At 45.5% G+C, this 21,383-nt stretch overlaps 1 protein-coding gene across 1 annotated transcript in view; it reads left to right on the top strand.

Annotated features, from left to right (window-relative positions):
- The window catches only part of GLOD4 (glyoxalase domain containing 4), a 141,276-nt gene extending 139,285 nt beyond the window's left edge, over positions 1-1,991 (top strand). The window contains exons 8-9 of the mRNA XM_069615172.1: positions 672-758; positions 1,174-1,991. Coding sequence (XP_069471273.1) covers positions 672-758; positions 1,174-1,239 — 153 coding nt within the window. The 3' untranslated portion in view covers positions 1,240-1,991. The remainder of the gene's footprint in view (positions 1-671; positions 759-1,173) is intronic.
- The last annotated feature ends 19,392 nt before the right edge of the window (positions 1,992-21,383 follow it).

The following is a 21,383-nucleotide window of genomic DNA, read 5'->3' as shown; positions in this document are numbered from 1 at the left end:
TAACTCAAGCCCAGCCGAACTCTGCCACATAGTAACTGCACCAGGACCTCACTATTATTGAAATATTTGTTTCTGATGTCAGTTCTCCCCTTCTTGCTTTAAACTTGCATATTCTCTAGTCCGCAATAAGAGAAACAGAAAGGAATGAAGACAATAGATTTAAAAGTTCTTTTGGTTTATGAAGTGAGTTCATCGCATTTGCGACATTTTTATTAAAAAAACAACTCTTCGACTTCAGCTAAATACTTTTGTCAACTATTGAGATTTCGGCCATAGACTGGTAGTTTGTATAGGGCGCGCCGGGCATTGGTCTCACTTGACAGCGCTATCGCTTCTCCTAGAACACAAGTTAGGGAAAGTTAGTTTTCCGGTACAATCTTACACTTTGCAAAAGCATTTCTGTTCATGAGTTTAATTAATGAAAATTAAAGTTTAAAGAAGCTACACAATTTGCACTCGGCCCTAACCATTGGCAAGGGATAATTGAATTCACGCTTGGCGAGTAAAACATTGTGTACTTGTGGAACAATGGCATTCATGCCCGTGGACGATTCACTTGTATGCCTGGATAATAGTTTGAAACTTGACATTTTTCGCCATGGTTTAAATCCATGTTCTCTTTTTCTTTTGGTTCTCACAATCCCACCAACAAAAATACATGTCTTGTCCAGGATGGCCATGAGATCTGTTTTGTGGGAGATGAAGCCTTTCGAGAGCTTTCCAAGGTGGACCCCAATGGGAATAAACTGCTGGATGAAGTGAGTAATGTCTGCTGGTTTGGCTTCTTTTCCATGTCTTGCCGCAGGAAAGATACTCCAGGTAGTGTAAAGGGCGGTACAGGAATTGTGTGGCAGATAGTTAGGAACTTGCCGATAGAATTCCAGTCCTTGCAGCTGTGCCTAGCTGTCTATGCAGCTTCTTCCTGCAAGAAGAAACGTGCAACGGTCATATTGAGTTGCAGAATTACATTTGTGCACATTGCATTTTAAGCATACGCTGCCCCTCCTAGGATTTCTTAGCATACAGTACTGGTATCACATTGGAATTTGCCTGCATTTATTTTCCCAGTTTTCTGTAGGATAAAAAATAATACTTTACTGGTTGTTATTTTAACATTTGTTGTGGATAAAATATTCTTAAATGCTAACTTATGTATTTTTTCAATTTCTCTAGGCGATGGCCGCGGACAAGAGCAACGAGTGGTTTGCTAAACACAAAAAGCAGAAATTGTCTGCATAACCTCGTTGTCGATCTCCTCTTGCTGCTACTTCGATATGTTATAAAAAACATATTTTCTCATACGTGATTTTTCTTGGGAAGCTTGCTGGGCTCTGTTAGGTTTTTGTTGGATTTGTATGCGTGCCTGGTCATAAATGTTGCGGTGAATGGACTGTGGCCTGATCAAAAAATAAAACTGTATTCTGCTGGGTAAATGCAAAGCTCATTTTATGCTCTTGGGTAGCTTATGGTGTGCACAGATGCTATCTGAATTGTCTTTAGGCCCCACTGAACCAAGAGAGTAGCAAGAGTTGGATGCTGCCTACCTACTATAAAAAAAATATTTTTTCATTTCAACTAGAAAACGACATGTTTCCCCTTCAAAGCAGTTTCCGGCATCTGCAGTCTTACGTATTGTGGTTGCATGTGGTTCCCTAGCACTTCGAGAATCCCACATTTGTTTATGGTCTTGGTAGGTTGTGTATGGACAAGACTCTAGAATATTGGTACAGGATGTGCACTCGCATTGTTATAGTGGATGAACATTGTGTCAAGTACACTGCCTATGATCTGACTGATATAGGTTATCTTTATTTAGGACCAAAATAAGCGTTTTGATTACTTTCAGAAAATGACTAATGTTGAGTTCTTTAAATCTGCCTTTCTGTGTCTTTGCAGTGTTCTGAACTTAGACTTTCAAGGTTGTAAACACTGCTGTTCGACTGTTAAACAACAGTTCATAATCTCAGTTTTTAAATACACTCTGAAATCAACATTTAATTTGTCCGTCTTTGTTTTCTGGGTTGGGCATCCAAGCAGAAGACATGCTTGGGGACTCGGGCCTGGGAGGTAAAGCTTAAAGCCAACATCACCCTGTAAATACCTCCTCTGTTAATTCAAATAAACTGACAGTGTGCCAAGTGAATTGTACCCCTGTCTCTCTTCCCCTTTTCACAGGAACGAAGCATGATGTGGAGCATTGATTTAAAAACTAAACGGCACAGGCAACTTGGGTGCCCACCCCCCTTCCACGACACTGAACATCACTCACTCGTGCATGCTCCTCACACAACCATCAGTCCTTTTCTCAGCAGCAATGGGACTATAACATCAGGGTTCTTCCATCATAAAAAACCTCACTGCGTCTAATTCCTGGAGCTACGGGTTCAGTTGCTGTGTGTCCAGTGAGAGGCATTTTTCCTGTCTGGACAATCAGTCAGCAGAACCTGTGTGCAATCGGCAAGGCGCTAGCTTTCAGGTCAATGCAGTCGCTAGCAAGGTGGGATGATATTTTAACTACCTTCCACCAAAACATTCTGTTGACTACCTGAATAGCCAGAAGGTGAGTACCAATCTTCTGAATTTTGAACAGCCACGTAGACCCAGTGATTGGTTCCCAAAATTTCATCTGGGTAGGGGAGTCTCGGAAAGCTCTCTCGCGCAGGTTTCACAATGTGCAGACTTGGGTCTGAGGTTCCTCTAAGACCTATAAACCATGTTTGTGTCGAGCAACCTTAAATGAGCGAGCCCCCAAGATGTGACAGGAGCAGGCTAAAACTAGGCTGGGATGTTGCATAACGCTGAAATAGCTCTTGTTCAGAGTGCTTTCGCCTATCTGTACAGGAATCTCCTGAATCCACCTGCCACGTACATCGAAGTCTCAGAAACTGGGCACATAACTTTATTTGCCATGCTTACTGAAGCAGCGACACATGTACCACTGGAGTAGCCGGGAACATACATGTCTGAGGTGGAAATTGTTGCGCTGTGCAGCAGCTTCCTCTAGACACCGCTAACAATCTCCACAAGCCCCTGTGCGTGAGCGTGTCAGGAAAAATGTCAGCAAAGATGAAGCCTTCCAACCCTAGGTTCTGAAAGAAGGTACAGGCATCTACCCCTTGCAGTCCTGCCTCTCACGCCTCCCGCTTGTCTGTTCTACGTCTCTCTGGGCTTAGATGTTGTGGAGTCTGCCTTTTGCTACCTGCAAGGTTAGAAGCCTTTCTTCTGCTTCTGATGTCCTTGCAGCGTGCCCTCCTCTGCAGTCAGCTCTCCTCTGCCTCTTTGGTAAGCCGGGTGGCTCAACAGACCTTGCACTAGACCTGCAGTCCCTCGGTCGACACAGAGGACTAGAGTTCCCTAGCTAGCGTCTCCTTGTCAGCTGGCCCGCCGGTTTAAATCTCCTGGCATCAGCCCTGTTCCTGCAACAACTAGAATGCAGCCTGTGCTCTTGGCCTCCATTGATCTTCATTACTCAGCTCATCTTCTTTGTTATAGTATTTTCATGTTTAAGGAAAGGTAAGTCAGTTCTTGATGACTTGTATACAGAGGTAGGGAAAGTGTACTCAGTATTCTTGAAAGGCAAGTCAGGTGTTGATGACAAATAGGGAAAGGTTTTCAGTACCTTTCCTATGTGGGTGATGGGAGGTATGACAATATGCCATCAAGGCATGGGGAATGGAGGGGGTATCCTCAAAAGCAAAAGGGGGATACCATGTCTCGTCCAATGTTGTAATAGCAGTAGCATGAGGGTCGCCTTCCCCATGTGATCCTCCCCCATATAGCCGTCCCCAGGGTCAGGATAAGGTAGTGGCTGCCGTCCCCTGGCCACACAGAGAAGAGTAATCGCTGGGAAAGTAGTGATGCTACCATCGGATTCCTCACAGGTGTCTCCATGGAAGCTCTTGTCAGAAATGAGGACACAGCATTGAACCCTGTTTTGTGAGTCTGGCATAAGTCCCTGAGAGCTAGCCCAGAAATTCATTTTGGCAAAGAAGGGCTTTGCAAGGGCTTTCTTATCAGCATCCATTAGTGATTAATTAACAACTGGATGGGAGTGTGTACATACATTTTTATATGTTGGCTTAGGGGACATCACCAGAATCGAATACAGTGTTAAAAATTGGTAACACTTCTTCACTTAGAGATCAGGATCATTTTCTATGATAGCTGATGCCAACTCATCAGGCCTAGGCGCTCCAGATCTTGTTGTTGTGCCAATAATTCTGGTGATCATGCCCTTTGAGATACAAGTATTTATTATATTCTCACTTTTCGCCTCTTATCTGCCCCACAATGGGGTGCACAATCTCATAATCATCCCCCAGCCCCCAGTGGCTCTGCATCCTTTTGTATGGGATGCCGAGCCACGGGATTCTGGATTGGTCTGGCCGCAGCCCAATCTTCCTCCCAAATGTACTGGGATTCCCTGGACTCGCCTTGCCTAAGGGGTACAGTATTTGCCTAGAAGGATTCATCATTATTTGAAAAGGTAAACTGGGCCTACAGATTAGAGCATGCACCAGAAGAGAGAGTCCAACAGAAAACATGACCATTATAAATGCTTTCTTAATTATGGGCCATGGGAGTAAAATGAAATACCAAGAATGTAGGAAGCAGTGAACTACTGGAGCTCATGGAAATATAGAACAACAACAAAATGTAATCCACACAAACCCCTGCTGAACACTGTACTTGCAGACCAGCCATGGCCCAGCACTATAAAAGAAGGTGACAGACACCAGAAAGTAAGGACTGGAAGGAAGCAGACATGCTTTTTATCTGCTCTGTGGATACACAAGGAGGTCACTACCGGTGAAAACGTAATTCAGCCGTGGATCAGTTACTATGATAAGGGGGAAGCCATTGGTCATTCCCCAAGAGTTAGTAGTGCCTTCAAGCGAGGGCCTAGGGAAAAGTCCTGCCCGCTAGAGGGGATTTGTATGGGTGGGGCACTTTGTTGAAAGAAGCTTGAGAAGAACCTCTGGCAGGAGTGTGAGATTATCTTCTGACTGAATAAGGGGGTGGGGACAAATGCTGTCAAAGTTGTGCTGAAAGAATCCAAGATCAAGGAGGGCACTGAAGTTTGAGAGAATCCAAGGTTGTGGAGAGAATTTGGAGAAGTAGGAGATAACCCGAAGGTTGTGAAGTGACCAAAGACAAATCAATGAGAATCAGAGGTCATGTTGAGATATGATAAAAGTCTGAGGCACTCGAGGTCCTAGAGATTCCCAAGTAGATCGATGTACTAAAGGCATAAGATACTGTGAAAAGACCTATCAAATCACTGCTGACCAAAGATCTTGGATATGGCAGACCCATGAGTAATCGAAGAGGGGATGGCACTGGTGTAAAAGAACTCTCGGTAATCCAAAGAATTGCAAGAGAGGTCGAGGTAGTTCAGAGGCTGATGCTGAAAATGAGAACCCCTTAAAGATACTTCAGAGAGTTGGGGCAAGTTAAGAAACCGAGTGGAGTTCTGATGTCATAGAAGGAGATGCACCCAGCCATAAGAGAAGGTAGCTCTAACCAGATTTTGAGAAGGAAAAGAATTATACTACGAATGCCAAACTGAGTTCACACAGTAGCTTACTTATTCTATCTGAGGCTCAGGTGAGCCCTATGAGAACAATACTACTACAGAATATATAGCGCTTTGAAAAGAATCCAACTGTGAGTAATTTGAGACATTTATCCTTAAACATCTGTGCTTATTTCTAGAATATGGATCATGTTTAAACCTTTTATTGGCCATCCCCTTTGAACTTTGGCTGCTAAAATAGGGCATCATTGGAAGGACAGAGGATTACAAGGATAGGTTTAAGACTTGTTATGTTGGAAGGCCTCATTACATTTCATTGCGGTACAAGGAGGACCTAGAGAACTTTGTTATCCCATCCTTGACACTGGTTTATTAAGGGTTTCTCTGTAATTTCTAGACCATTGCCCTGTTGCTACTGGCATTTATCTTCCTCAAATCCTGATATTGTAAATGTTAACAAAGATACATTATGAATCTATGCAATTCTCTGTGGTCTTTATTTCTCGGCATCCTTACACTATACAAAAGAAATACTTGTTGCAGTCGACTAAAATGAAACCGGGCCAAAATCTGTTGCACTCTTGGACCACTTGCCATTATACATTGATTTTCTATATGAACTAAATCCCTTTAATTTTATATGTCTAGAAAAGGGACTTCCTATAAATATTAATAAAACAAAGAGCATGCCAGCCAATGAGAATTATTCCACCGTGGTGTTTACTGCTTAAGCTAGATGAGGAACCTGTGCAAAAGATTTACAACTTTGATTACTTGGGTGTTCATTATAATAAATCTATCAAATGGACAGCTTGACAAGGTCAGGGTCCTGTTAAATTTTGGAAACCCCTAATATGTAGTAAAGTAGGGCCAGCTGATGGCACAACTCATATGATCCTAGAAATGGAAGAGTTGGAAACTCTTGAATCCACTGAGAGTGTAGATGGAGGACTGGACTCAGGGCCTCATTGGACATGCTTCTGCCAGAGGACAGATCCGCTTCTGGAACAGACTTGTACGAAAGAGGCATTAGAGGCAGAGAGCCACAGCCCAAGAACGAAACTTTTCATAGAAAAGGGGGGACTTCTACAGAATCAATATGAATCCCTAGGGAAATGGAGTCCGCTAACATGAACTACTGTTATCTAAACAACTCCAGAAGGCTGCATTGGAGCTAGCCTACTCCAATATAATGCAGGGTCACCTGATTTGGAGAAAACCCCAGAGACTATACTCACTAGATTCTACTGCCATCTATTTATGTTGAAACTAAACAATTATGTACCTGCTGTCCTATCTGCCAGAAGACCTCCCCAGATGATCTACCCGAGCACACCTGTAGCCTCTTCCCATCATAGAGGTGTACTTCTGAATCGGCATGGACAAAGTTGTCTGCAACCACCCAAGTCAGGAAAAAAGGACATACTGGTAATCGTTGACTATCAGACCGGATACCTGGAAGCATTCCCTCTGAGAAGTGACACCACAAGACCGCCCCTTCGCTCCTCATACCCTAATTTATAAGGATAGGATTTCCAGTTGAGGTCCTCACAAACCAGGGGAGTAGCTTCATGTTGAAACTGATGATTGAGATCAAGGATCTGATGAACATCTGAACCCTCCAGACTTCCATTTATCACCCATAAGTGATGGTCTACTGGAAAATGTAATCAAACACTAACATGCATTCTATAAAATGTGGTGTCCAAAGATGGGCAGAACTGGTGTGCCCTTGTACTATGGGCTCTATTTGCTGTCCAAAATACACTGCAGAGACTGATCAGAGAAGGGGCCTCCAAGAAAAGGCTCAGGGCCTTCCCGGCACATAAATTGAGGTCGGACATACTCCAACTAGAACAGTTGGAGGGTAAGGGGGAGGACGAGAAGGAGATGGACCTGGATAATGCCAGAGGGAAGAGACAGGAACTAAGGGAACTGGAAATGGGCAAAGTAGTAGCCGGCCTGCAACATCTCCACCAAAGATATTACGAGAAAGGTGACAAGGCCGACGCCATGCTAGCAGCCAAACTTTGGGGCCAGAGAGCAGATAGATGGGTGACTAGGATAACAAGAGGGGGGAGAGAGATCGGACCCGGAGGGCATAGCGGAAAACTTTGCAGGTTACTATGAGAGCCTTTACACAAGGGAAGGGAACATGGATCAGGAAGCGCTGGGTGCGTACCTCAACGGCATCTCTCTCCCCGCCCTCAGCCCCATGGTGGCGACCACCTTGGACGCACCGATAACGGAGGAGGCGGTACTCGGGGCAATTTCGGGTTTGAAGATGGGTAGGGCTCCGGGGGAGGACGGGTTCACTGCAGGCTTTTACAAGGCCTTCTCGGGCCACCTGGCAGGTTTTCTGGCAGGCCCATTCTCCAACATGACAACAGGAAAAGCACCCCCCCCCGTCTTTCGATAAAGCCCTAATTACAGTGATTCCGAAGGAGGGGAAGGACCCGGCAGATTGCCGCTCATATAGACCAATCTCACTTTTAAATGTGGATGCCAAACTATTCACTAGAATCCTTGCCACTAGGCTCGAAGACCATATGCCCGGGCTCATCCATTCAGATCAGGTGGGTTTCATAAAAGGAAGACGGGGGCGAACACCCTTAGGAAGACCCTACATCTCATGAGGGAGGCAGGGCCAAGGGGGAATAATCCAGTCCTGGTGTCTATCGACGGTTTATAGTCATAATGTCGAAAAAAAAATGTCGACAAACAAAAATGTCGAAATTTTTTTTTCGAAAATAATAATGTCGCCATCCTATACTTATAATGTAAAAAGTCATTTTTTCGAAAAAAAAATGTCACTTAAAACTATCAACACCTCACCCAACACCCCCCTGCCACACACCCTCCCCAACCACCCTCCCACCCCTCATACTCAACACATTCTAATTATATATTTATTTATTTATTTTTTCAATACATAAATAACCAAAAAGAGTATCATTTACTATTGGGGGGGGGTCCCCCCAACCCCCCCTCACCCAACACCCCCCCCCCCAGACCCCCCAACCACCCTCCCACCCCTCATACTCAACACATTCTAATTATATATTTATTTATTTATTTTTTCAATAAATAACCAAAAAGAGTATCATTTACTATTGGGGGGGTCCCCCCCCAACCCCCCGGGGTTCCCCCCAACCCCCCCTCACCCAACACCCCCCTGCCACACCCCCCACCCCTCATACTCAACACATCTTAGTTATATATATATATTTATTTATTTATTCTTACAATAAATACAAAATTTCGAAAAAATGTCAACATTTTTGTTTGTCGACATTATTGTTTTTCGACATTTATTTGTCGACATTTTGACTGTCGACATTATGACTGCCCACCGTCTATCGACGCCGAAAAGGCATTTGACCGGGTGGATTGGGGTTTCCTACATAGCGTGCTCCAAAAACTGGGTCTGGGGGAGGGAATCCGCCAGGCGTTTAAGGCCCTGTATGTGACCCCATCAGCTAGAGTTACGGTAAACGGGCACCTGTCTCGCATCTTCTACCTCCAGAGGGGGACCAGGCAGGGCTGCCCCCTCTCCCCGCTTCTGTTCGCCATGATTATGGAAGTACTTGCAGAATATATTAGAGGGTCCGCTAGAGTGCAGGGCATTGACGTGGGTGACCGCACCTTCAAGCTGGGACTTTATGCTGATGATATCTTGCTACATTTGAGAGACCCCACTAGGTTGGTCCCAGCCCCCCTACGGGCGATTAAACGGTTTGGCAGTTTTTCAGGCTTTAAGATAAACATAGGTAAATCGATGATCTTCCCCTTTGCATCAGACACAGATAGGGACCTGGAGGAACTGAACCCTCTGGGCCTACAAATCTGCACCGAAGGGATAAAATATCTGGGAATCAACATTGTCAGACCCAACGAAGATTTAAATCAAGCTAACTAACTACCCACACCTGTTTGACAGAATATTTAAATACATGGAGAGATGGGGAAAAGGTCAAATATCCTGGATGGGACGAATAAATGCCATTAAAATTAACCTTCTCCCCAGGGTGCTTTACGTCTTCCAGATGCTCCCGCTCGAAGCCCCGGACGCATACCTCATAGAAGCTAAAAGGCGAATACTGAAATTTATATGGCAAGGCCAAAAACCCATACTGGGATACGAGACCCTCACGCTCCCCAAAGACAGAGGAGGACTTGACCTCCCGGACCTTCAGACCTACCACAGAGCGGCCCAGTTTAGAGCATTGGCCCCCCATCTTAGAGAAGACCCCGATAAACAATAGATATATCTAGAGAACTCCCTCCTGAGCCCAGTCACAGTAGGAGAATGGCTATGGGTCCCTTGTTAGGCAGAAACCTGTGCAGTTCCCTCTGGGACCACTGCAAAAGATTTAAGACTACAGGTGTTTGGCAGTAAACCCACTTGGTAGCAGTCTGTACCACACAGATTCACTTGGTAGCTGTGGCTGAGCAATCAGACTTCCCTCAAGAAGAGTTAGGCAGTATACAGAGTATTCATAATAGGTCAAAAGAACACAGTAGAACAAGCAAACACTGACCAGAGCTTGGTGTAAAAGAGATATAATTATTTATTTAAAACCACATCTAATAAAACACACAGGCACTAATATTAAGCAGTTCAAAAACACGGTTACTAAAAGATATACACTCCCTTAAAAGAATATTAGACAAGTCTTAAGTAAAGCCCCACTTATTTTCAGACAGCGGTGAGCGCTTAACGCAGATTGCACTCTAATAACTCGGTTTAAAAGGGAGAGAAAGGCAGAGCCTAAATTGAAACAGATCCCAACACTTTCAAAAGAACACGGCAGAGTCAAACCATGAAGTTAGAGTTCAGACAGCCGGATCCACTTTAAGAGGATCAGAACGAAATGTGTCCAAGGTCACACGGTTGAAAAGTGCACAAAAGTCTCAAAGGTTCAGAAAGAGTTGGACTAAAAGAAAGGGACCAGTTAGATGGTCAAGGCGGCAGGCCCAGTCCAGAAGGTAAAGGGATTATTATTACCTTGTAGCAATCTTTAGAAAGGGAGGCCTGGCGCACACGGTACCTTAAAGTGGTGAGAATACTCCAGTGGGGGCAGTTGTCCTGGCAGCGGATGCAAGTCGGTGCTTCGTCCGGGGGAAGAGAGGATCTCATCGGGGAGGAAGACAGGAGTCTGTTGCACTGCCAGGGAAGAAACCAGCCGCGGAGTTCTCAGTTAAAAGGAGCGGTCCTTTTATTCGCGGTCCAGTGGTAAGTGGCTATCCGGTTGCCGGGTTGCTTGGCACGGGCAATTCGACCACAAGACGTCCTGGGATGCGAGAAAAAGAAGGTAAACTGGTTGTGCCCACCAGTCAGGGGAAGAAGACTCTCCAGCCGGGAGATCTTCTCTGTCGTCAGGAAGTGGTGAGTCGGTTCCGCAGGGCTCCACCGGTGGTGTCGTCGTAGCAGGTCGGCTCAGCTTCTCCCTCGTCGGATTCTCAGGTCCTGTGGCGACGTCTAAATTTCCAGTCCCAAAAGCCCTGCTTTTATGCAGCACACCCCCATTCACTCAGCCTAGCTGTCAATCAAACATGCTAAGTGGTGTGCCGTCCGGCTCACCACTTGGGCCAATCACACAAGAGTGCGACTTGAGTTACCAAGGTAACTCAGTCCAGGGTGCCTAAACCCCCTCCTACACCCCCTGTGGTACCCAGACAGAGTGGCACCACTTTTGGAGGCTTCTGTGGAGAAGCCAGCCAAAAAGTGAAACAAAGGGCTCGACTTGGGTTGGAGTCACAGAAGAGAACACAAACGCCATTTTAGAATCGAGTCCTGGCAAAAAATACCAACCGGCGAATTAATATTAAATAAATAAACCGGCGATATGTTCGAGGCTATGAGAATTAAATAATTAAAGTTGGTAGCCTCGAACAATGGGAAAATCCCATAGAGACATATTCGCGGTCGAATATAAAAAGTAGTATCCACTGCCACCAGCCAAAACTCGATCAGGGGGGACGGAAACGTGCCCCCTCGACTAACAGACCCCGGGGCAATCGAATTGCCCCGACCAGTACGTCCACAATTAGATGGTTTGTACTGGTTTCTGTTCATAATTTGGGACTATTAAAGCCAATGGTGACTTTACATGCCCTGGGAGACAGTAGTCAGTCCCAGGGTATGGAGTCTATGGTGGGGTATCACTATGACACCCCTGTGTCACTGCACGGAGGGTGCTGTGTAACACGCATAGTAAAAACACATGAGACCCTATGGAGTAAAGAACCCCATAGCCCATGAAACACATTAACAGTCAAAGGAACACCACAAATCATATCCAAGAGTGGGAGAAAAAGAGTCTCACTCTTGGCAGGAGAAAAAAACAAACTCCAGAAATCCAGCAAAACTGCTGGGGGACTCACTAGGTTAGGAAATTCAGCCTAAACAGAGAATTCTCCCTAACATCCCTCTAAAAAAGCTCCCTAACAGAATTGAGACCCACCCAATTCTAGGCACCATGTGGAAGGCATTGGCAGGAAAGGGTAACAGCAATAAAATAACCACATGGTCCTCCCCCTTGAGCTGCATTTGGTCCACGGCGGTATTAGAAGAAATACCTGGGCACGAACACTACCAACCCTGGTTTGACGCTGGACTATGTAGGGTTGGCCAACTTGTGAGAGAGGAGACGTTCATAGGTATCCAGGAACTGGAAGAAGCACTGGGAATTGGTGCTCTCTCCCCTCTCCTATACCTACGGCTTAAAGGAGTCCTAATGAAACCCAAACTGAAACCATACCTGCAATGAAAGCTCACCCCCGTCGAAAGAATCTTGGACACCCACGTAGAAATGAAAGGACTCCTATCCCTTCTTTACGGAGCCCTATTGACGACCAGAGAAGGAACGACTAAAAGTCTTAGGAGAAAATGGGAAGGGGACTTAAACATTAGACTTGGAGACAAACTCTGGAGGCGCCTCTGTAATAGCGCATACAAGACCTTAATCTCCTGCCAGTATAAAACACATGCCGTTAAACTTCTTCACAGGTGGCAGTACGATCCAACCAAACTCTCCAGGATGTTCCCGGATGTTGTCCCCAGGTGTTGGCATGGCTGTGGGGAAAAAGCAACCTATTGGCACATGTGGTGGACATATGATAGGGTCCAGGCGTTCTGGACGGAGGTCCTCAGCTGGCTGAGGGAGGCAGGAGAGGGGCCTTACCCGCTAGACCCCATGTTACTAATATTTGGATTGCAACTAAAGGATGAACACTGGGAAAAGCTCCCATACTTGACACACTCTCTGTTACTGGCGGTTAGAGCCGCTCGAGCTAGAACCTGGAAGAGAGCTGCCCTTCCCGGAAGGAGAGAATGGGTAGCAGTAGCCAAGGACATCTACTACATGGAAAAATTAACGGAAGCAATGCAGGGCTCGAGCTTGCATACAGAATCCGAGTGGCTACAGTTTATGGAGGAGTTTGGCAACGCAGGAGACGAGACACGATGAACCCGTGGGGGGGCGACCCGGCCCCGCAAAACCCACCTGAGCCTAGAACATCTGGTGCTTGACCCAAGAGAGTCGGCCTATCACCGGCTGACATGAGCCCGGGGGAACTGCCCTGAGATGCTTCCGAATGGACCAGCTGAATCTGTACTCTGAGATAAGAGGGGGGAGGGGATGGTTGGGGGGGAACGGCAGAGATCCGGGCCTCTATATGTGTGTTTTTCCGGGCACGAGCCCATAGTTGTTTAAATTGGATGTGTCACTTATTCATATGAAAAACCAATAAAACTGATTAAAAAAGAAATAAATACACTGCAGTCATCCACAGGGTTATCCCTATTCATGCTGGTGTGTGTCTGGAATGCACATGATGCACTGGACATCATGCGAGAAAAATAGAAGGGGCAAAACAGCTGAAAGAACAATGACCATACCATAGTGAGAAGTACCTGGGAATACATGGAAAATGTGTGGCAATTGGTAAAAACTGTGACAAATCCCGGGAGTTTGTCACCTCTCCTGAAGGGTGAGGCACCCCCTTTGGGACTATGGGGTGAGCCTGCTATGCATCACACCTAGGGGAGAGTGTAGGCAAGATCCCTCTGGAGATGACTTCCCCCTTAGGGGACAGGGGAACCTCAGAGAAAACATAAGTCACCAACCCTCCCCCACCAGACTAACACCTTTATGGGGTATGCAAAAACTAAGGTGTGTGAGAATCCTTTAACAATAGCTGGCTATTGTAATAATTCTATATACCCTGTGAGACAGGCAAGGTATCGGGAGAGGCACAGACTCAAAGATGTTGGTTTCAAAACCTTTATTTACAAAGGTTCCTGGGTTGGTGAAATGCCTATCTGGCCCTAACACTAAAGGGATGGTTCCCTTAACTGATGTTTCTAAAGGCTATTGTCGTCTGATAGTCCAAAATAAAAGTCTGTCTGTGTCTAAACCAATGCTTACCCTCACTCTTTACAAAAATGTGATAGGTAGTCTTTTAAAAGGAAGAAAACAGTGGTTTGTTTATTTATTTGCATTGCACACCTAACCCGAAGGTAACTGGGTGCATTGCATAGTGATACAAGTATAACAGTTTCACACAGGGATACATACAATTCAGGTAAAGTGCAGTAGTAGATATACATGGTTATAGGTTAAAGTTTTGACTCAAAAGGGTCGAATGACAAAAGGGTCGAGTCAATTCGACCAAAAAAAAGAATCGAATTATTATTTATTTTTTTGGAGGAGGGTTCCGTTTAAAACACTTTTTTTTTACCTATATTAAATGCAAAAAAAACAAATATGATTTTTTTTTTTTAAATCGATCCTTTTGTTTTCGGTCGAATGCACTCTCACCTTTGGCATTCGATCCTTTTGATTTCGTAACTTTAACTGGACACCGACATACATATTAGGCAGACCGGAACTAGTAAGGGGCAAAAAACAGTCCAAGACAAGGGTCAACAGAAGTCAAGCGCTAATGTGGTCAGATATCGTTCGCGACTACTAGCCCTCTTTTGGTATTTTTTGGTTCAACAAAGGTGGGTTTCAGGTGGTCTTCTCACCAGGTATAGTTCGGACAGGTCAAACAAATGAGTTCAATCAAAAAGGGCTGTTCGTAAATCTTCTCCACAGAGCCCTTTCAATATTCTCAAATACTTTCAGCGTCTTTAGTTCCTTGGGGTTCGTTTCCCCATGCTTCAACTTGTCCAAATTCCAAGCACCACAAAAGAAATGGAACAGTCCCTTTTGAGACTTCTCAGGGTACCCTTCCATAAGTTTGAATTCTTTCAATACTACAAAACAAGTCTCCAACTTTGTTGGGCCTCTCAGGGTTCCCTTCCCCAAGCCCAGGCCTCTTTCAGTTTCCAACACAAAATTCACTTTTGCATTTCCTTCAATATAATAAGATAGTAGATTTTCCACTTTGTTAGGCCTCTCAGCGTTCTCTTCCCCCAAGCTTAGGCCCCTTTTGGTCTAAATGTTTAGCTTGTCAGAATGTACCTCTCCTTTCAGATACAATTCTTTCAGACACACTTCACTTATGGGGTACAATCAGAGACTTTCGAAACCGCCTGCTTCTTTACTCCTCCTAGGCATGACCACTCCGATCTGCAACCCCTCTCTTTATTCCTTGCTCCTTTTAAACCTTTCACCTTCAGGTGCTTCCTGCACCCCTTCTTGTTCTCCATTTGCTTCTTCGTCGTACACACTTGCACACTCCTTTTGCTTTTCTTTTTTCCACAGTGCACTCTTGCACCTTCCTTTGCTTTCTTATTGTGCCCAACTTGTTCACTTCTCATGCTTCCTGCACACTTGACACACTGTCCTCTCTTTACCGTGCAACCCTCTGCACTCTTTAAAAATCTTTATTCCACTTTTCTTCCTTCTTCGCATGCTTCGAAATGCTTTTCTTTCACTTTACTTTTCCTCTGTGCCACTAGCGCAACGTCCTTCTTTCTATTTCTATCATTCTGTTGATCTCTCAGACTTTTCTGTCCTTCGTACACTTTCTTTCTTTCCACTTCGTGCCGCTTTAACACTGTGTCTTTCTCCCGCTCCGCTTCAGTCAAACACATTCTCCCGTGTTTCTCTCACTCACCGGGCAGCGTCGCGTTGACAAGCGGTCCCTCCGGATACACAGGGTTGAGGTCAGGGTCTCACCACCTGCCCCTCAGACAAACTTGGGACCGGCACACGTCCCAAAGGAACGCGCATTCTGCCGAATGCCACTAGCAGGACACAGGCTTCCCTACTCTGGCTCCTTGGAGGCACAGTTCAATAGCCACGGTGCAGGCCCTTGCAAACACCGGGCCAGCATCTCGGCGCACCATTCTCCTCCTGGCTTCCACTCCTGCTGCTCTCTGCTCCTTATATTCTCAGCTCCGGACAGCATCCCCAGCTCACTCTCCCCCTTGTGAAAAACTACACCTTAAGTTGAAAAAACAGTCAAGTGGAGTCAGGTGTGAATGGACATTATTGAATGCCTGACCCTGCCTGACTCTATTAGTGGGGCAATTTAAGGTCTTTTTATAGAAGGTTTCCCTTAATTTCCCCATGTTGTTTCTATGGGTAATCTTTACTGCTGCCAGTTGCCTCTTCCTCGTCCCAGTATTGGTTGAAAATGGGGAGGGGATGATCGAAGGGTTTTGAAGGACAGATCTATTTCCTGCTACTCTATCAGGGGATCGACAATTGACATAGGGAAATCCTCTAGCCTTCTTTTCCCTCAAGGGGATGGTTGCTCTGTCCATATTCCTGATGGTTGATTATACAAACATGAGTCTTGATGGTATTCCCTGTGATCTAAATTGGTAGAGGATGAATGGATATTAATGTCCGAATTCTGTCTTTGTTTTAGTTGGATTTTTGTCCTTCCCCACCTTGGGCAATTGACTCCTTCCTTCCTTCCCCTTTGCTCATGGATGACGGGATTGGAATTGGGGAAAAGGAGACGTGGATTAGGGTGACGGGAATCAATGTATCCCATGAAGGCGTCCGGGACTTCCTCCTACTCTTTTATCACCCTGTCTGAATACTGTGTCCCGCCTAGGGTACTCCCACAAAGGCAACCCCAAATTCCCCTACCCAGGTGACCCTCCCTCGCTCGTCCACCCCAGGGTTGGGATCCAAGAGCGATGGCCCTCACCTGGCCACCTGAATAGAAGACTATCAGGGTCTTAATGGGAGAATACCCCACGGTTTCTCACAACCCTTCTGACATGGCTAACCTGGCTTCCGACCCAAACTTAATTTCATATTCTTTAGGGAAAACCGCTACCAAAACGGAGAGAGCCCAGCCTCCTTCACCACTCCAGACAAAAGGAAGACCGCAAAGTAGCAGAAAGACCAGCCTCCTCAGGGAGCTACAGGTGAAGAGCTAATCGGTAAAGAGTATCAACATAGCCCACAAAGTTTTATTAAGTTGCAGCGCACATTGGGAGGACAGGCACTCGGAGAGGGAGAATGCTAGATGTGGTGTTGCATACAGAGGTCTGCACTAGGAGAGTGCAACGCCGCCCAGCAGGCAAAAAACGAGACCGAGAACAGAGTACCTCAGTGGGCTGAAGCATAGCCTGGAGAAGGAACCACAAACAAGCACCTGCACCGAGCCAATGAGAACCAAATGGAGATGCCCATAAATGCACAATCCAGTTGAGGAGTCGTGTATGCAGCTCCTCAGTGAGACGAGTGGCGGTCTGCCCACATAGCCCTCCCAGAGAGCACCACCCTACAAATACAGGTATGCTGTGGCTTCTGAGGAACGGGAGGCTGGTGGCAAGACCAGAGAGAGAAGCCTCTCAGAGGGGAGAGAAACCAAGACAAGCCTCAGTGTGGGGAGGTCACCAAGGAACACTGGAGTGGGCAGAGCACTATGGGACCCAAGAGTGGGGAAGAGGTCGAGGACTGTGAACATAGGCAAGTGCTATGGTCAAAAGCCAGCACCCATCACTTTTCCATGGGCAAGGCCCAAAAGTATGTTTTTGTTTGTTTTTCTTTTGAACAATAGGCAGAGAAAGTAGGTTAGAACAGGATTTCTGGACAGAGGACAGTATTTGTTTAACCATCTTGACATCCTGATGAGCCCCGTTTTTACCTTCATTTATATAGCATAGGGTTAGTATCAGAATGAGGGCCCTAATCTTTCTCTGAGTTTGGCGGTATTCCAGCAATAATCTCGTGGAAACCACCAAATGAAATTACTGTTACCACCACTTGCTCCAGCAGATTTACTTCTGGATTACAAGTGGTGGTAGATGGAGTTAGTACCAATTTTTTGCAGTCCATTGGACTCCATGGGGATTTTGGCAGAATTACCACTGGCAGTAATTCTGCCGATTTTGCAAATTTTTGGGCAGAAAGTTGGAGGATTTACCTCTTCCATGATGCTGGAGGTAAATCCTCTGCTGCAAGACCAAATTCGGAATATGGTGGAGCGGTAAAAGTGGCAGTAATTCCGTTACTGCCACTTTTTTGCCACTCTGCCATGCTCGTAATGAGGGCCATTAGGTCTTTTGAATCTGAACAGTGAATAAACCTTTTGAAAATCATGCCTTCCTTGTCCGTCTCTTGATTCTGACCTACTGCAGCACCCTCCTATTGGAAGCAAGACAGAAAAATGCATATTACAAAGAAGACAGATTGCATACATTTCAAGTGGGGGACCAAGTCATGGTATTATTACCCGCCACTCAGAACATTATTGAATATGCCTTTCAAAAGATAGAGAAGGGGGGGCTTACAATTCATTTGGTTTCTTTAAGGCTGACCGCAAGGACACAGCCACTTCAAATATCTTCCTTTCTTGTCTTCAGCATCAAACCAGATTTATAGGTGTTTTTCTCAAATCAAGCCTGTACCGAGGCGGTCTAGTCGTGCTTACCAAATGGCAAGTAGGCATCAAGATGATTTTGAGATGAGGCTGGCAGTGGATTGAGTCAGTGTTCGAGACAGGCTAGGTCGATTGCTTCAATAGATCGAGTCAGGGGTCGAGAAAATGCTTCCACTCGGTTGAGTCAGCGTTCGAGATGGGCAAGTCGATGGCTTCCAGCAAGTAAAGTCTGCTTTCGAGTCTGGTTCGAGATGATGCTTTTGCTGGATCAAGTTGGAGGTTGAGACATGGTGAAAGTCAGTGACTGCCACAGAGTGGAGCTAGCAGTCGAGTCAAGATGGGTCAATGCGCTTCAACAGTTGAAGTTGGTGCCGATATGGCTCGAAAGGCAGGTAAGTTCATCGAAGTTGCAGGTCCTATAGCAGCTCAAAGCGAATTGAGGTTTGTCGAGCCAGATCGAAAAGTGTTGTTTGGTTGCCATTTTTGTCTTTATAAATTCTGCCATCTTAAATTGCTCACATAAGCCTAAACAATGCTTGCACTTTGAAAAGTTGTTTCGTGACTACAGGCTGAACGATGAACGAGATCACTGCAGAGTTTTGCTGCTAGCACCCGATAAAGCAGGGAGTCTCCTGGAAGCGCAGTAGCATAAGGCAGGACATGTTTCTTTTAGATAAAAAACGTCATAGGTCAGGGTAACTCGTATGTTTTCCCAGAGCACAGTTCATCCTAAGGCCAAGCATCTATCTTTTAGATAAAAAATGACAGTCAGGGTCACTTGCATATTATGCCCTGCAGCTCATCTCCCATTAAAATGTTCTCATGTGAGGGACTGGTGGCAAGGGACACAATATCTTATCTAAACATGTACATTCCTTCTGCAGCTTTTGTGTATAACTAGAGCTGTGAAAATAAACACAGAGCGCACTTACTCTTGTTATCTTTGTGTGTGGTGATCCTTATTAGACCATGAATCTGTAGGCACTTCTCTAAAGAAATGTCCCTTCATACGGAAGACTGTGAATTTGAACCTCAAAGTGCTGCCTCGGTCCCGGATAACACAGGCAGAGACAGGTTGCTGCTGGATGAAGCAGGAAGGGAGTACTCTGGCCGGGTAAGTCTTATATCTGTTGCCTTGCCCGTTGCTGGCGTTCATGACTTTTTTTTTATACCTGCTATCTCTTTCTTTACACAAAGCACTCTCCAGTCTGAAGGGGATGTGCGGGCTGAAAAGGAGGAATATTTTATAATTAGGGACCCAAGTGGGTTTAGTCGTTTTCTTACGGACAGTTTTCTGTGGGATGATTTTTGCCAGTCCCAAATATGGTTAACAAACATCCATATATAGCTTCTACCCACTATCAGCATGACACTACTGCTGGACAGATGGAGACAGCTTATGGGAAGGACTCAATTACATTTGTTGCTAAATAGTACAACTGAACAGGGGACTAAAGATTTTCTGCAGATGCAGATGGGCACGTTTCAGGAGGGGCACTTGAACTCTGTTCGTGTTGTACTGGACTATAAGGGGTATAAACCGCATCCAAAAGAATGGTTGGTACTTTGGACCGTAGAATCTGCTGATGGGGCACAAGAACTATTCTGCAAATATAGAGAAGAAGAAACTTAAGTTAGAGAAGAAATTACTCAATAAGAAACAGAGTGCTAAAGCAGAACACACCCCTTACCCTGTCCTGGCACTGCCTGGTGAGAAGGGTCAGAAATGAGAGGCGAACACAAAGTGGTAATATTCTCAACATCAGCCATTTTATTAACAAATAGGGGTTTAGATAAAGGTCTAACTTTCCCTAACCTAAAACAAGTGTACCTTCCTATGACACTAAAACTAAAACAGGCTGACCTAATTGGTATTAGGTGTAGGTGTATGCACTTAGTGTAAAGTGCCTGACTTTGCCAGACCCGATTAACGGGACATGTCCAGTATGATGCGAGAGTGTTAGTCTGGTTACTCTCTGTCACCCTCTTCCTCTGCCCAGTGTTTGTGTAAAAAGGGGGGCTGGGGAGTTGGGACTTTGGGAAATCCTAAAAAATAGGATGGGGTAGATTAACAAGAAAGGGAAGAATACTGCGTCTAACCATCGGTTAACTCACTGCCACTCCCCGAATACCCCTTACCCAGGTGATCCACCTGCACTGGTACACCCCGAGGAACTGGATCCAAAAGTGATGGCCGTGTCCTGTCCACCTGGATGACAATTCCCTGTGGGACTAGCGGTTGAGACACCCTTTTGTTTCTCACATAGGGCAGGCATTAGGTTTTGTTAGCATGGGTTATTTTGATCTGACAGACTCTACTAGGACTCTTATGTTTATCATTTGATGGTAGAGACTACTCCTATCTTAGTTATAGGGCAGGAGTTTTACAGCCCCAGAAACTTCAATAAAGGTTTTTACAAATTGTACCTATTGAGTCTGTGTCATACTTGTGATGCCATGCCTCCCTTGCATATCGTGTAAGGGGAGGGATGCAACTCAATTGAGACAAAATGGAGGACCCTAAAATTACAGCAACTTAGTCACAGAGCCTTAGACCCCTCTATCGCCACAAAAGAATCCATAGGCTTTGATATTTGTAGCAGCCGAGAAGCCACTATCTCCCCCCTCACCCCCTGGGAAAAGAGAAGGCTCTATTTACCAGTTTTAAGGAAGAAAGTGAACCAGAGGAAACAGAGAGGTAGCTTAGGCTTTGGAGAGGCCGATGAGACGCATGTCCCTCAGGCCAAAAGGGAAGAAGAACCTACCATCCTTCTCGATCTAGTCTTCACCCAGTGAAACGATCCAGCTTTCGCAGAGGCTTTGTTACAAGTGGAGGGAGAAGGACAAGAAACCCATTGCAAGATCGTGCTAGAGATTGCACACTCTCATTTGACAGGGAGACATTTAGGACTGTCTAAAACCCAAGCTCACATCAGTGAGAAATTCTACTGGCCAGGTATCCATGCTGACATAAAGAACTTCATTCAGACATGTGAAATATGCCAGAAAACCAGCTCACATATTCCCTTACCTGCCCTTCTAAACC

Source organism: Ambystoma mexicanum, chromosome 9 (genome assembly GCF_040938575.1).
Source record: "Ambystoma mexicanum isolate Mex_15411 chromosome 9, UKY_AmexF1_1, whole genome shotgun sequence".
NCBI lineage: Eukaryota > Metazoa > Chordata > Amphibia > Caudata > Ambystomatidae > Ambystoma > Ambystoma mexicanum.
The sequence above is the reverse complement of the archived record's forward strand: the minus strand, read 5'-3'. Positions and strand labels throughout refer to the sequence as shown.